Source organism: Panthera onca, chromosome C1 (genome assembly GCF_046562875.1).
Source record: "Panthera onca isolate mPanOnc1 chromosome C1, mPanOnc1 haplotype 2, whole genome shotgun sequence".
In the NCBI taxonomy this organism is placed as follows: domain Eukaryota; kingdom Metazoa; phylum Chordata; class Mammalia; order Carnivora; family Felidae; genus Panthera; species Panthera onca.
In genome coordinates, this window is record NC_138346.1 from 104,296,174 (window position 1) to 104,312,215 (window position 16,042).

Consider the following 16,042-nt stretch of genomic DNA (forward strand, 5'->3'; position numbering starts at 1 on the left):
TCTGAGGTCTCTTTTGGTTCTGAGAGTCTCTAATGTGGGACCCCACTCGTGTACCTCGACAGGTGGGCGACCCGTCCCAACCCCCGTGATGGCAGGGCTCTTCCCCAGGGACCTCTGGAGCACCCCAACCCCCCACCGCTTACTGAAGGCACAGGAGGTCTGTGGAGATGGCCACGCGGGCACTCCCGGGGACCTGCTGGGTGCCCAGCCCGGCACATACCCTGGACATGTGTTAGCCTGTTTCTGCTTCCCAGCCTTCCTCTGATGTGGGTCCTGTCACTGCCCTCGTTGTACAGATGGGGAAACTGAGGCACAAGGAGGTTAAGTGAATCAGAGGTGGGATCAGGCTTGGCCACGGTGTGGGCTGTGGCCTGTGGCTCAGGTTCTGTCTGCCTCATGTGGCCTGTTCTCTCATTTTGCCGCCACCCTCTGGGGTGTCTCCGTCAGTGCAAGCGGCTCTAACAAGAATGCCAGGGACCCGGGGACTTAAACAACATACCTTTCCTTCTCACAGTTCTGGAGACTTCCCGTGCCCCTCCCCCACTCCCCCACTCCCACGCGCTCACACTCTCTCTCAAAAATAAGTCAACATTGAAAAAAAAAATTAAGGGCACTAATCCCATTCCTGAGGGGTCCACCCTCACGACCTAATCACCTCCCCCAGGCCCCACCTCCAAGCCATCAACCTCAGGCGTTAGGATTTCCACATATGAATTTGGGGGTGAGGGGGATAAACATTCAGTCTGTTGCAGGGGGGGCCAGATCCCATGACAGCCCGGGCTCCCGTGCCATGAGGGCCCCATGGCATTTGGTCAAGCACACCTCCAGCCCTTGGAGTGTGCCTCTCCCCTAGCACCTGCCCACCCCGCCCTTGAGAGCGGCCTCCGGGCACTGCCCTGCGTGGGGTGGCCTGGCCTGGCCCTGGCCCAGCACTTTCCCTCTTGCCAGCAGCTATTTTGTCACATTCTGTCAAGCAACACCTTCTTGGAAAGGCCAGCCCGCGGCTCGGGGGTGGGCGGTGTGCACCGGTGGGTCCGGCCCCGGCCCGGATCCTGTCAAGCTCTGTGTGGGGGCAGGTCTGACTGCGTGAGCGGTGGGGCCTCAGCCTGCCGGACACCAGCCAGCTTGTGGTGTTGGAATTTCCTGTCTCATTTTAACTCTTCCCCCCCACCCCTTCCCCCTCAGTGAGACAGAACCGCTTTTTAATTGCATGCTGTGGACTGCCATTCAGGATATTATTATTCTTATTAAGTGCTTCCTGTAGGGTGGTGCCTGGGCATCAGGAGGGGCCCCTGCAAGTAGCCTGTCCCGGCTCTTATTATTGGGAATAACAGCGCCGTTTGCATACGTCCCGGAAGTGGACTTGCCCGGCCGCTGAGAATGAGGCTTCACCCTGGACTCCGCTACGGTTTCAGGCCCCCTACCTCCGCGGCTTTGGCCGCTACCTCATTCCCGCTGGGAGAGGACTTGGCCATCTGAGTCCACACGTCTGAAGGGTTGGCCTTCGAAACTGTGCAAGTTTCCAAGTGACCTGAGGCCACCCCAAGCGAAGACCGGGACGTACGCGTGCCAGGTCCCGTGGCTCCTCCCAGCCCCCCGTGCACCTTCACTGTCTCAGCGTGGAAAAGCAGACGCCGGGCTGCCTCCCTCGTGATGCTCGGGCCCTTTGCAGCCGCTGCTGGTAAATGGGACGGCATGGGGGTCACCGGGGTTTGCCCATCACACACAGGGCCGTCTCAGTCGTCAGTCACGCTAGGCCTCTGCACATGCGGACGTTCACCAGCTGGTACAATGCATAGCAGGCACGGATACGAGAAATAACCTCTTACTTGCCGGTGCAAGTGGGAACTCTGGAGGTACAAATGGTTAACATAGGCCAGTGGTTTTTCAAGCGCGGTCCCCGACTAGCTTTGTGAGCCGCGCCTGGGCACTTGTTATAAATGCAGATTCTCAGGCCCTCCCAGCCCCTCTGAGGCCGGAGCTCTGGGGATGAAGCCCCCCCAACGGTATTTGAACAAACCCTACAGGTGATTCTTGGGTCTGAGAAGCACTCATGTTGGTTCCTCGTAGCTCTATAGCGTGCCTCTTGTTCTGTGTAACGCATCATTTAGTCCCCGGGAGGACCTCAGAAAGAGGCGTTCCTAATCCTGTATACACAGGAGAGGTCGCATGGCTTGGCTAAGATTCGCGTTTGGCACAGCTCTGTGCCCTGGTACGATTGAGTCCTCTGGACTCTGTCCACACTGCCTCTGAGCCTGGGAAACCCATCTTCCTCGCCCTTCCTCCCAGCTCCCCCAGTCTTGGCCGCTAGGGCCCAGCTCCAAAACCGCCTCCTCCAGGGAGGCATCCTGGCTGCTCTGGGTGTCACAGAAATCTCCTGTCCCCGGCTCCGAGGACACGCATGGAGCCTGCTGCACCACGTGGGGTCAAGCTCCCAGCTTTGCAGATGGCCCCCACAGAGTACCTTGGGTGCATTCCCTATAGCAGGAATTGTGCTTGTTCTCTGGGGTCTCAGGAACACTCCTGCAGGGTCCTCCTACACTGCCTTTGTGGGGCGGACCTTAGGTGGGCTGGTGGGTCACCAGCGTAACTTTTGTCTCCATCCTCTGGGCTATGTAAGCTCGGGACTGAGAGCCTGCCCTGGGCGGTGGGCAGCTTCCCTAGGGATTCTGGAGAAGGCTGAAGAGCTGCACCCGCTGGGGCTCGAAACCTGTGCAGGTCAAGGCCATATCAGAGGGGTCTGAACAGAGGGGTCTGAACTGCAACCCTAGGCCAAACACACGCCGCTAAGAGAAGGAACATTCCATCTCTTCTCCGGAGTTGGTGCCATCATTTCTGGTATCTTCTGGGAAGACTTTGGCTCCAGCATCCCTGAGAAGTGGGCCTGGGGTCTCCACAGGAGCGGGAGAGAACACAGAGGCCTTGCGATGAGCGCAGCTTCACTGGCTAAAATGTAGATCATACCCGGACAGGCAGCGAGCTAGTGCCCAGCATCTGCTGAAGGGCTGGCCAGTCTTCCGGAGCCATCTGCACAGAAAATAAAGGTGCCGAACACCGTCCCTTCCCCACACAATTTATCTGTTTTCATTTGGTAGAGCGTCTTTCCCATTCCTGTTCGCTGAAGGGTTAAACAATTCAACTGACCAAGATTGGCCTTCAGAGTGGAATCACGAATAGCATCCTCCCTCTATTGCGATGCGAGGGACCTCCCCGAAGGCTCGCTTGTCCAGGCCATCAATGCCCCCCCACCCCGGCTTCCCAGAGGGGAGAGGTGGGTTTGGTTTACGAAAGTTGCATCATCAAAGGGGTCCCGTCCTTGGAAACGCCGCCCTTCAGCACATGGGAGATGTCACCTGCCTGGGACGCGATCACACCGTCCTCTGCTTTGGGCTTCCCCGGAGCTGCGTTACCGCTGCCGCACAGGGTGATGCAGCCAAAGGCACATTTCCCAGTGATGTTCGCTGAACGGGTCAGCCCACGTGCAAGTCCCCTCACCTGTTGTTTTGGTTTGGGTTTGGGTTTTCGTTTTGCCAGCACAGGCACAGACACTAGGGACAGCATCGGTGGGGCACAGTGCGGTTTGGAGTAGCCACTGTGAGGCTCGTACAGATGGACCGTGTGGGAATGGGGTGCAGTCAGCAGGGATCCACATGTGGGACGCCTTTCCTGCTCCGAAGTCCATGACCCATCCTTTCTGCCCGGCCCCCCTGCATAACGCAGTGAGTCAGGGAGCACCAAGTTGCCTGAAATGCACGTGGAGCAGTGGATGCCGCTTCTGAGTTCCTGCCTCGTGCATCTCAGTGTCCCTTACAGCAAGGATCGGGGCCCTTGCTCACATCTCCGCTGAGACTCACAGTGATGAGGGAGGGCACAGCCGCTTACTGAGTTTTGGCAGTGTGCCAGACTCCGCAGACGTGCTGTGCAACAGCCGGGGTGGGTGCCGTTCCCGCTTTACAGGTGAAGACACTGAGGCCCAGGGTGCCTGTCACTTGCTAGCAAATGACAAAACCGGGCCTCACACCCAAGACCGTCTGGATCTATGGCTCATGTGCCTCTTGCCCTAGTATCCCAAGCTCCTTAGGCCACAGGGACATTTCACCCCACCCCCCCCCACCCCCCCTTGAGACTGTCATTTGACTGACGTGCAGCTCTGGAGCGATCCGGCTTTCAATCTGAGCGTAAAGTGCACTGTGCTGGACTTCAAGCCTGCTCGTCTGCCGATTTCGCTTTCCTCCACATGAGCACCTTCCTGCTCCAAAGACACGGGGTGTCTCTTCCTGCCTGGCTCCTTCTGTTAAGGGGAAAGTGACCTGGTAAATCATCTGCACATTAGTGTGAGTTTGTTTCCGTGACTTTCCCAAGGTCTGTGTGCTTTTAAGAAAAGTAGTGAAACCGTTCCAGTGGGTGTTACTCAAGATTCGAGGAATTGTAAGGAGAAGGAACATGATCTGTTAGTCTTTCCCAGGGAATCCCAAGCAGAGTCCCCCATAGGGCAAGAGAAATTTGGAGGCCAGGAAGCCCTTTCTCGGCCCCCTAGAGCCATGCCAAATTGGAATGCTTCCATTTCGGCTTATTAGAGGCCACCTGGGACCCATCAAGTGTCTGTGATGCAGCCACAGCCCTGGCCAGCACGGCGACCTTGGGGCATGGGCCAGCTGCCCAAGCAAGATATGGGGACTCACACCCTGCCTTGGCCCCTGGCCTCCCGCTCAGGGCCCCAGGGACCGCACTGAGATGCATTTCTCCCTCATTGTAACTCAGACCTGCATTGTGCTAGGACCAGGCCTCCTTCCAGAGACACCTGCTGGCTCCTCCCCTCGGTCAGTGCCAGGGCAATGCAGCTCCTCTCACAGAAACCCTTTGCTTCCCTGGTCCCAGGCCCAGGGTAGCCCAGCCCACATTCTCCGAGCTAATTGCCTCCGTGATCTTAATGGAAATGACCACAGTAAGTGAAGACCGTGCTAATCCCTAGGGAGTGGACAGTCCAGGGAGCTGGGGGCCCCTAACACATCCAGTCTGTTCTGGAAGATGGCTGCTTTCTCCTCTCCAGCCCCTCCAGCTCTGGGCCAGCCTCTCTGGCCCTCTCTGAGCTCAGTCCTCAGGGCAGCACCTCCGTGATATAGCAACAGATGACTTCATCCGAGGAGAATTCCTCCAGCTGCTGGTGCAGCTGCCCGGTCATGTTTCGATGACCCAGTTTTCCTGATTCTGTGTCTGAACCCTCTGCTGACCTGCCCCGTCCTCGCTGGCAGAAATGCACCAGAGTCACAACTAATGGGGCTTCAACTAGAGCTGGGCTCGCAGAGGAGGGTCCTCTTTGCCCCCTTGCATTAGACCAAGGACACTGCCGACGCAAGACAACCTTCACCCCCAGGACCACCGGCCGAGCAGCACTTGGCTTTTAGACCTCAGCACAGAAAAATTCTGGGTTTCGGTATAAAAGCCCTCACACCACCGTCGCAGCTTCCCAGACTGGCCGTCTTTCCGTGTAGGATCAAAAACAAATGTGCGTTTTCTTCAGACAGGGTGGGGTGAGCCGTAGAAAATTCAATCTTCGAGTTTCTTCCCCAGAAACTTAAAAAGAGAGCCATGTCTTTGAAATGACATATGGTGTGGTGTGTGTGTGTGTGTGTGTGTGTGTGTGTGTGTGTGTGTGTCTCCCCACCGGAAGGACATGGTTTAGTTTGGATTTTTTTTTTTAAGTTAAAAAAAGTGCCCACAATGAAAACAATGTGGAAGGATCTCGTTCAGTATGTCCCTCGGAGGCAGCTCTCACTCTCTGCGTGTGTCTTCGTGTTCCTTGGGTGCTGCTCACGGCCTCTGGCCCGAGTGATTTCTCCCGAGTCCAGAATGGAATTTCTCCTGCAGCCCGGGTGAGGGGCTCTGAGCAAAGCCTTCACTTCTGAATGAGGGGCGCATGGGGACAGTCCATGCCGGTCTGAAAGGGTCCTGAGACCTCAGATGGGCTGGATCAGCCTTCATCCCGTGGGTTGCCTCGTGTGCACAGCTGGCCCCAGAGACAGCTGGCTGGGGCAGTGGTCCTACCCGTGGGCTCAGGTGACTGGACCCGGGGCTGGTGGGCTGAGTGCCTCTCGAAGGGTCACTGGTCCCTAATAGTGAGTTGTATGGATAGGGCCACAGCAATGAAGCAGTGTCTGTACCCCGAGCTCCTTCTGTGTCCTGCTCAGGGATCCCTCCTCAAGCCTCAATGTGTCACTGGTTGGGACAAGCATGGCTCTTACTCTGGGTTCACAAACAGCAGGATTGTCCTGGTAGGAAGGAACTTAACCCATCTAATTCCTACTGTACAAATGGGAACCGTAATGCCCAGAGAGGAGACACGATTTCCCCAATGTCCCATGGCCTGGCCCGCAGTCCCGATTTAAGAGAAAGCCACGTCCCGCCGTAAACCTCCACAGCCTGCACCCCAGTGATCGGGCAGAAAGAGAGCAGCCCCAGCTGCAGCAGAGCTCTGTGTCTTATGTCTCTTCCCAGAAGCCCCAGGGTCCTCCTTCCCATCACACACACACACACACACACACACACACACACACACACACAGCAGCTGGCTTCAGCCTTGGCCCCACCTCCATTTCATGTTCACCTGGTAAACTACTATGAGCACTTCATTTCTGCAGATTTTATAGCTCTTTAGACCCGGGTGAAGTTGCATTAACCCTGAGCAGAACACTCCTAGATGGTGAGGTGGAGGGGAAGGTCTGGGCTCTGAGAGCATTAGGGGACCGCCTTCTGCTTCTGCAGGTGGCAGGATGAGGGAGGAAAGGAGCACACCCGGGTTTTGCAGGGTGGGGGTGGAGGGGGTGGCCGGTGGGAAGACTGGAGATTCTGGGGTAAATACAGCCTGGGGTACAGTGAAGACCAGGAATTGGTATCTGCAAAGTACTGAGAGCAGGGCCCAGTGCTGCATGAGCATTTGTTAAATATAATATGTACTCAAGGTGGGACCAGGAGAAGCCCCGGGATCACCCTCCCACCCAGCAACTGCCTCTGGCCATTCATTGTGTCTGAGCAGAGGGAAAAGCCCTCGACCAGCTGTCCAGCTGCCTTGGATTCTTTTCCGGGTTCTGTTGTTTACTATCCTTGTGACTTTGAGCGGAAGTGACCCCTTGCCTCCCATTTCCACATCTGTGAAATGGGCATAGCAGCCTATCCTGGCTGCCTCAGGGGGCTTTTGGGTATGCAGGGAAACATTCAGAAACACACAGGAGCAATGTACTTTTATTTTATTATCAATACTATACTCTGGTCTGCCTGGCCACATTTAAAATAAAGAAACTTACAAAAAGCAAAAGGCCCTTTCCTGAACATCCGGGGAAGCGAACACGGCTTCCGTGTTCCGGGTCCCTGGGGGTTCAGGGAAGGCTGTCTGATCTCCCAGTCTGTAAGCAGGCCGGCACTGACCCCTCCGCCCTCCCCAGGTTTGCGGGGAGCTCTGAGCAACCTGTCCGACGCTTCACAGCTAGTAAAATAGTGTGTTCATAGTGGATCAGGGACTGTGGGGCTCCAAATGTTAGTGAGAATTGTCATCGGCAGTAGTATCATTTATGGAGTGTTTCCTGTATGCACAGGCACAGGGCTAAGCACTGCCCCTGCAGGAACCTTTTATGTTCATAGCAACCATAAAGGAGGTTACTGTTACCCATTCTCAGATGAACAAATGGTGACTCAGAGAAGGAGAGAAGCTCGCTTGATATCACGCAGCTGGTGAGCACCTGGTTTGCGCTCTGGATCTCTGACTCCCAGGGGCTCTGGCATCCTGTTACTGCCACCAGAGTCACACCCGGGGTCCAGCCTCACCTCTCAGGGGACGTGGACTGGCCTAAGGGAACAGCATGGTCGCTCCAGCAATCTCCAGCCCCGGAAGTGAGGGCCCGACCCAGAGGGATGGGACCCCACGTCTGGTGTCCTGTCTGATGGCCATGTCCCCTCTGAGGCCAAGATTTGTGGAGTCTGTGTTTGGCAAATTGATTTAATCAGGGTGAGAAGATTTGCTTTCTTTGTTCCCAGTCCCCATGAAAGGTGTCAGGATTGGGGGATGATGAGGATAAATTTGATTATGTAAAAATTCAGGTTAAAATTTCAGGAGAGAAGTTTTCTTTTAGGAATTCATGGTGTTCGTGGGGTGCCTGGCTGGCTTAGGCGGTAGAGCACACAACTCTTGATCTCACGGTTGTGAGTTCGAGCCCCAACACTGGGTGTAGAGATTACTTAAAAATTAAAAGAAAATCTTAAAGAAAAGAATTCATGGTGTTCAACCCAACATCCATCAACAAATGAATGACAACCACATGGGGTACATCCATGCGATGGAATAGCATTCAGCCCTGAAAAAGGAAATCCTGACACCTGCTACACCAGAGGAACCTTGAGGACATTATACTAAGTGACCTAAGCCAGACAGAAAAGGACACATGCTGTAGGATTCCTTCCACTCCTATGAGGCATGTGGAGTAGTCAGATCATAGAGACGGGAAGGAGAAGATGGCTGCCAGGGGCTGGCGGGGAGGGAGAATGGTGAGTTAGTCTTTAATGGGAACAGGGTCTCCGCTGGGGAAGATGGAAATGTTCTGGAAATGGATGGTGGGCGTCCAACAATTTGAATGTATGAATGCCACTGAGCTGGACACGTAAAAATGGGTCAAAGGGTAAATATTATGTTACATATGCTTGACCACCACGAAAAGAGAACTCATAGTGCTTATAGTACAGTACCAGAATGCATTTGCACAGAAACTGTTAGCAGAGTTATGCATATATATTCATTACCGTGGGCTGGGCAGTCATCTGGCTTGTACGCGTATAAAACAAACCCGTCCCCATTTCTTGCATAGATTCGGCGATCCAGACTCAACACTCTCACTAGCCCATGGCCTTCAGCCTAAGAACTGACTGAGAAATCTCCCCTTCTTAGCCCTTTTCCCGGTCTACCTACTTTTTAAAGAGGCTTGTTTTCCTAAAGCCTATAATTATGTTTGCCTCCAGGGTACCCAGGAATTTTTTTTTTTTTTTAAGTAAGCAAAGAGCATCCTACAATTATCATGATGATTTGTTGAGGGCAGGCCAAGTGCAGACACAACCCTGGAAGCGATGTTCACGTGTTGGTGTTTGCGTCTTGGAGGCACCCACCAGCTCACTTGGGGTCAGTAATTAATACGAAGAGCTGGAGAATTAACAGGCCCACGTAGGTGTCCACTCTTTGCCGCCAGCAGGACGGGGGAGGCGGCTCGGTGGGATTGCGCCTTCCTGAGGCTGGCTGCAGCCGGGAGCGGGGCCCCGGCTTCACAGATGGTTCTAGGTAAACATTTCCAGCCAGGGTGACTGCAGCATCCGGATGCCGTCACCCGGGGCTGCCGGAGCCACACGCAGCCGAGGCCGAGATGGGCAGCAGCCCGTCGGCTCTGTCAGCCCTGATTTGTGGCTGAGCCTTAATCTCCCCGAGTTCAAAGAGCGCTTAGCTGCTTGTCTTTGTCAAGAGCGCGGTTGGGGATCTTTTATGTGAAAGATGTAGGATTCTCGGGCTGACTTTGATTATTTATTCATCCCCCTCTGTGGGTGTGTGATAGCCAGGGCACCGCGGAGCCCCCTGTCCTGGCTACTCTTGCTCTGAAATTCATTGAGCTTTAAAGCCCTTTGAAAATTGCTGTTTGAGGGAGGGGAAAAGTTTTTGAAGGACTGTTTCTCTCTCCCACTCCACAGTGCCACAACACCTTTTGCCACCGTTTCATGCTCCCTTACCGATTGACATGAGACACCAGGAGGGAAGGTACCATTATGAGCCCCACTCTGTCCACGGCGTGCACGGGTAAGTTCTGCCCTCCACCCTCCACCCCAGCATGTTGTCACCTGTCACCCCGGAGGCCAGCAGCCTCAGCCACCTGTCATGCCTCCGTCTGTCTTTCTGGATTTCCTGATCTGCACTGTCCTGAGCTGATGGTCACCTCTGCCACCCGGGAGGGCGATGAGCCGGGACCCCGCGCACATGTGTTGGTGGGATCCCTCTGGTTCCCTGAGAAGGAAGCCCCGCTTGGCTCACATGTCACCACCTCCAAGGCTGCAGGCTGTCCCGGTGTACCCATAGCACCTTGAGGCTCTGTGTGCACCCGCGCAGTGGGAACCCCCTCCAGGCCAGAGGTCCTTCATAAGTACCAGGACCTTAGTTATATGTTGTCATAGGATAATACTTCATAGCACCCTTTTTTACACGTCTCAGTTTAGAATATTATAGAGTCACCCTGATGATAAGGACAAGCTCCGTGTTATATTTTGGGGCCTGTTCCCTCTCCCTGCTCTGAGATCCCCGGTAGAAGGGGCCTCACCCAGTGCCGTCTCGCTAAACCTAATCCTGCCCCTCTTTATTCCTACCTGAGTCTTCGAAGCCACCAAGTTTTCTTGGTCTTTGCGACTCAAAGACTCAGCCCGGTGCTGCCGCATCCATTCTGCTTTCAGAGGAGAGGCTGGAACCTTCTCCCTACCCCCACATCTCTGCTGCTCCTCACACCTGTCTTGGAGGGAGCCTATTGCAAAGGGCCAACTGGCCCCGGGGCCCCTCTAGACCCAGCTACCTCACCCGTCCATGCCAAGTCGATGTTCACAGTCCTAGGACACACAGCCCTGCCACAGTTCCCCATGCCCGGAATGCGCCCTCCTCCTGGGGCTCTGGGATCCCCCACACTGAGTGGGGGCCCTTCCCCCGGGATCATCTGTTTTCACACCTACCCCTGCCCCCAGCAGGCTCTGAGCTTCTGTCTCATTGTCCCATTGCCAGTGGCCTATACGTAACAGGTGCTTGATCAATGTTTGCTGAGTGAGAGCACTCCCCACCCACCCACCCACCCACCCACTGAAGACAAACCCTACTTCCTGCCTCTCCCAGCTCCTGTCTGAGTGAAGTCAGTGAACTCTTGCTGAGCCCGCCCCACCTTCAAAGCAAGCACTGTACCTGATCAGGAGGCTGGAGACTAAGAAGGTCCCAGCCCTCAGGCGGCTCCTGTTTCTGGGCACCCATTGTTGCCTCCCCAAGGCAGAGCCAATCTGGGACTTTTCTTTTCTTTAATGTATCTTTTACTTTGAAATAATTTCAAACATGTTAAAACAGTTGCAAAAATAGTACAAAGATTTCCATTATCCCCTCCACTGTTCACATCTTACGTGACCAAAAAGACTGATACAGTGTCATTGACTAACTTGTAAATCTTACCCACATTTCCTCAGTTTCCCTACTAATTTCTTTTTTTTTTTCCGTTCAGGATCCAGCCTTTGCATTTAGCAGTCAAACCTCCTTCAATCTGAGATAGTAGCTTAGTTTCTCTTGTCTTTCATGACCTTGACCCTCTCGAAGAGGACAGGCCAGTACAAAATGCGCAGATGTCCTCAATTTGGGACACTTGCATGAAAGTTGCCTCATGATTAAATTCAGAATAGGGGCACTTGGGTGGCTCAGTCGGTTAAGCATCCGACTCTTGGTTTCAGCTCAGGTCATGATCTCACGGTTCCGTGAGTTTGAGCTGGGCATCAGGCTTTGTGCTGACATTGTAGAGCCTGCTTGGGATTCTCTCTCTCCCTCTCTCTCTCTGCCCCTCCTGAGCTCATGCTTTCTTTGTCTCTCTCAAAAATGAATAAATAAACTTAAAAAAAATCCAGAATAAGCATTTTGGGGTATAATACCTTAAAAGTGGTTCGGTGCTCCTTCCTAGTACATCATGCCATGCACATGATGGCAATACTTCTCGTCACGGGAGATGTTAATTTTTCTCATCACTGGAGATCACTTAGTTAACGTGAGGTCTGCTGGGTTTCTCTACTTTAAAGCTGGTCCTTTTGTAAGTAATAAGTATCTTGGGCGGGTGATGCTTGGATAATATGTAAATATCCTGTGTCTCATCATATCTTCACCCACTAACTTTAACATCCATGGACAGTTCTCAACAGAAACTAATTACTAGTGTTTGCCAAATGGTGATTTTCTATTTCCATCATTCCTTCCACATTTATCACCTGGAATTCTCCTGTAAGAAATAGTCCCTTCTCCCCTGTGTCTTTCTTTCTTTGGCTATTTACTTACACCAAATAAATGCCTGGATAGTCGTGTTACTCTGAGGTATATTCTGTTGTGGTCACTATTTTTGTGTGGTTGCAGCGACCACAGATTTGGACTTTGGGAGTCCCCTAGAGTCGTCTCCCGGGTCTTTCAAATACTGGAAATTTCTCATTTCGTGGCAGCGCGTGTCGCCGGTTCTCACTTGACTAGGGCCTGCTGCTGGTCCAGCTGGTAGGTGATGGGGCCCTTGCAGCCCTCTGCCCACCTCCCAGCCCCTCCAGCCGCAGGGGCTGAGACTACAGCTCTGGCGGCTAGCTTATGGGGGATGCACACATTTGGAGCTAGTGAATCACCTGAAAATTGCTCAGTCGATAGCATCTGAGAACCGAAGGAGAATCAAGGAAGCTGAGTCCCTATTTGGGAGGGGATTGGAGTTGCTGACTTTCTGCTCTTGAGAAATACTGGGGCTCGTTCAGTGACACAGATCCTCGGAAAGCAGACCCACAGGGAAGTGTCCCCTGCAAGGGACCCGGTGCTGGTCAGAGACATGGGTGGTGCCGGTGGCTCCTTAGAGGCACAGCCCACGCAGGATTGCAGCACCGTGAGGTGACTATCTTGGCTCACATGTCCGCACAAACCTGGCGACCACAGCAGAGCTATAATAAGACCCCACCATTGACGACTGGCATTTCTCATAATAATTCCGACCTACTAAACAGGCTCTGTTATAAATATTTCATGTTCTCATCTCTCTTAATCCTCTCAACAGCCCTGTAAGACAGGCATTTCATACCATCCCATTTTACAGAAGAAACTGAGGCAGCACAGAGAGGTTAAATAACTAATCACCAGGGTCACCCACTTAGGGAGTGGGAGAGTTAGAAATCTAATTACAACCTCCTGACCCCAGGCCCTCAGCTGCACGCTGGGCTCTCTCCTGGGAGCACATAGATAAGCACTGGTCTCCTGGACAGGCCCAGCGGATTCCTTCTTGAAAGCACATAGAGCCCTTTGATAGGGCACCACCCCCTCAGTCAGTGGTTCCCCAAACCTCTGGACCCGCAGCATCAGCATCCTCTGTTAGGGATACGGATTCTCAGGCCCTAGGCCAGACTGCTGAGTCAGAGACTGGGGTAGGGCTCATGTTTGGGTTTAACATGCCCCCAAGCGATGCTTCTATGGGCCTCCCGTCACTGAATGAGGGAGCCCTGAGGGAGCCCTCAGTGCTGTCCCCCTGGGGCTGATGGAGATCTAAGAGATGGTCCCTGAGTCTTCTCCAGGCTTTGTCATTCACCAGCCTTGGGTTGGACACAAGTCCTGTCCCCTCTCTGGGCCTGCTTCCTTCCCGGCCAGTGAAGGGCGCGGCATGGGCAGGACACCGGTAGAAGCAGAAAGCCTTAGTGGCAGGCAGCTGGGGAGGTCTGGCCAGGTCAGTGGGCCTGTGGAAATGGCCTTGTCACTCACTGGCCCAGATGACTCTTTCACCAGACTTGATACCTGAGGGGCAGTGAATTAGTCTCCTGTTGCTGCTATAACAGTTTACCCAGTGGCACAACACGATACTAACTTATTCTCAGATAGTTCTGGAGGCCAGAAGTCTAAAGTAAATCAAGGTATTGGTAGGGCTGGTTCCTTCTGGAGACTCCAGAGGAGAATCTAGCTTCTTGACTTTCATAGTTTCTGAAGGCTCCCCGTGATCCTTAGCCGGTGACCCTTGCCTCTTGTCACATTGCCTTTTCTCCCCTGCTTCTGTCCTCACATTCTCTTCCTCTTCTATAATACTCTTCTCTCTCTGCCTCTCTTATAAAGATGCCAGTGAGGGCTTTTAGGGTCCCCCCCCCAGGTAATCCAAGATAATCTTCCTGTCTCAAGATCCTTAATTCTATAACATCTGCAAAGTCCTTTTTTCCCCTAGAAGGTCACAGTCACAGATGCCAGGGATTAGGGCCTGAATGTCTCTTGGGCTTATTTGGATCCCCAAACCCCCGTGGCCAGTATGGCATCACCCAGGAGAATATAACAAAAGGCGTCAGCCGTGTGTGCAGGGCCTCCGGGAGGCCAGGGTCTGCCAGGGAGGGAGTCAGGTATGCTATATCGGTTTCACCTTCCCCACTGCCCTGTGAGATGCAGCTGGTGAGCTTCAGAGGGGGGCATCGACTTCTTGCCAGTCGGCCCTGCGAGGTGGGCATGCTGTCCCCCTTCCCCAGCTAGGGAGGGGCTCTCCTGGTTACCACCCCAGTGACGGGCAGAAGCGCTGTGTTCCCAAAGCCCCGTGCCCTGCCAGGATGCGCTTTCGAGGGCTCCACATAATCCTCGGGACGGTCGGTCCCCACCCGGCCACACGGGGACACTGGCCAGTACTTTAGGGCTGGCCTGGGGCCCTGGGAAGTCCACCCCTTCCCTCTCCCCCACCGGTGCCTCAGGTGGGAAACAGGACGAAGCCTACACGAAAAAAATGGCCCCGGTGGCTCTGGCTTCTGTGATTAATGCGGTTGGAGCCTGCGGGAGCGCCCGATCCATCAAGCCCCTGCGGTAGCCCACGCCGCCTCTGCGGCGCTAAATGTGTCTAATTACACAAACGTTGCGCAGCAAATGAGGTGCGGTGTCGTCTCTTGTCTGCTGGGTGGGGGCCTCCGCCTACGGCTCCGCGCCGGGGCCGCTGCCCATTGGCTGTCCTGGGCCCCACAGTCCGGTGATTGGGCGCCTCGGGCGCACGCGCCCCGGGGACAGTGCTCCACCGCGTGCGCCGAACGTCCTCCCGCTAGACCAGGGAAGTGCTCTGCCACCGACCCTGCCAGCCCACCTGGCCTTGAACCCCAGCGCTGAACTCAGCCGACCAATCCGAATGGATTAACCTGAGTTTCTCCTTCTGTAATAGGCCATAATAATAGCACTTGCCCCACCTGAGGAGTTGTTTTGAGAATGAAATGGGGTCATATAAGTGAAACAGGCATTCAGTGGATGTTAACGGTGAATATTCTCACAGTTGCTATGTCCGTTTGCTTATTGGAGGGCGGGGGGTGTCATTGCAGGCCGAGGGACCTTGTGGTGGAGGTAGGCCATGACATGACCTTCAAAGAGGATTCTGTCTGGTGGCCGTGACATAAGAAGGTGGAAAATAGGACTGAAGAAGTACCACTGGGGATGGGGAGGCGTGGGCCTTTTTTTCTCCCAGTTGAAAGTCTTTGGACTTTATCCCCTTGGCAGCCAGGAGTGAGAGGGAAGGGTCAGATTTATTTCCAGGGTGCCTGTAGGAGCAGCTAGGGGATGGAGAGGAGAAGTGGGGGAACCCTGCAAAGGGACCTGCCAGAGCCTGTCATCGTGTCCCAGGCAGATGAGGAGCAGGGTCCAGGCTGACTGTCCTCCACTCCAACAGGCGGCTACAGAGGGGAGAGTGGGGTATAGGGTTCAGTGTGTGGAAACCCAGCCCGCACAGCCCAGCTGGACGGCCTCCTCCTCGATGCCTGCCCCCCACCCTGACACAGCCAACGTTCCCTGTCCCCTGGAGGTGCAAACCCACAGCAGGACTTGCACAGCTCCCTAATGCTCAAGTGGTTCTAGAAGAGTACCTGGCACTGTCAGTGGACTCTGTGGGCAGCATTTCTTTTCTTTTCTTCTTTTTATGTTTATTTACTCTTGAGACAGAGAGAGACAGAGCATGAGTGGGGGAGGGGCAAAGAGAGAGGGAGACACAGCATCTGAAGCAGGCTCCAGGCTCTGAGCTGTCAGCACAGAGCCCAAAGCAGGGCTCGAATTCACAAACTGTGAGATCAGGACTTGAGCCTAAGTTGAAAGCTTAACGGACTGAGCCACCCAGGTGCCCCTTGGGGCAACATGTCTTATCTGTATAAACCACAAGTGGTGCAGAGATAAATGGGCAGGGGGGTTGTTTCTGCTGGTCAGGTGGGGTTCTCTTGTGACCTCCCCCTGACTTCCCCTTGGGAATATGATCCTGAGTGCCTGAGAGTCCATTCTCGAGAGCAA

The 16,042-nt window shown here is 54.2% G+C and overlaps 1 protein-coding gene across 3 annotated transcripts in view; it reads left to right on the plus strand.

Annotated features, from left to right (window-relative positions):
* The window catches only part of GLI2 (GLI family zinc finger 2), a 257,247-nt gene that overhangs the window by 184,012 nt on the left and 57,193 nt on the right, over nucleotides 1–16,042 (plus strand). For all 3 annotated transcript variants that reach the window (XM_060625416.3, XM_060625418.3, XM_060625417.3), the window contains one exon: nucleotides 9,718–9,823. In XM_060625416.3, coding sequence (XP_060481399.3) covers nucleotides 9,718–9,823 — 106 coding nt within the window. The remainder of the gene's footprint in view (nucleotides 1–9,717; nucleotides 9,824–16,042) is intronic.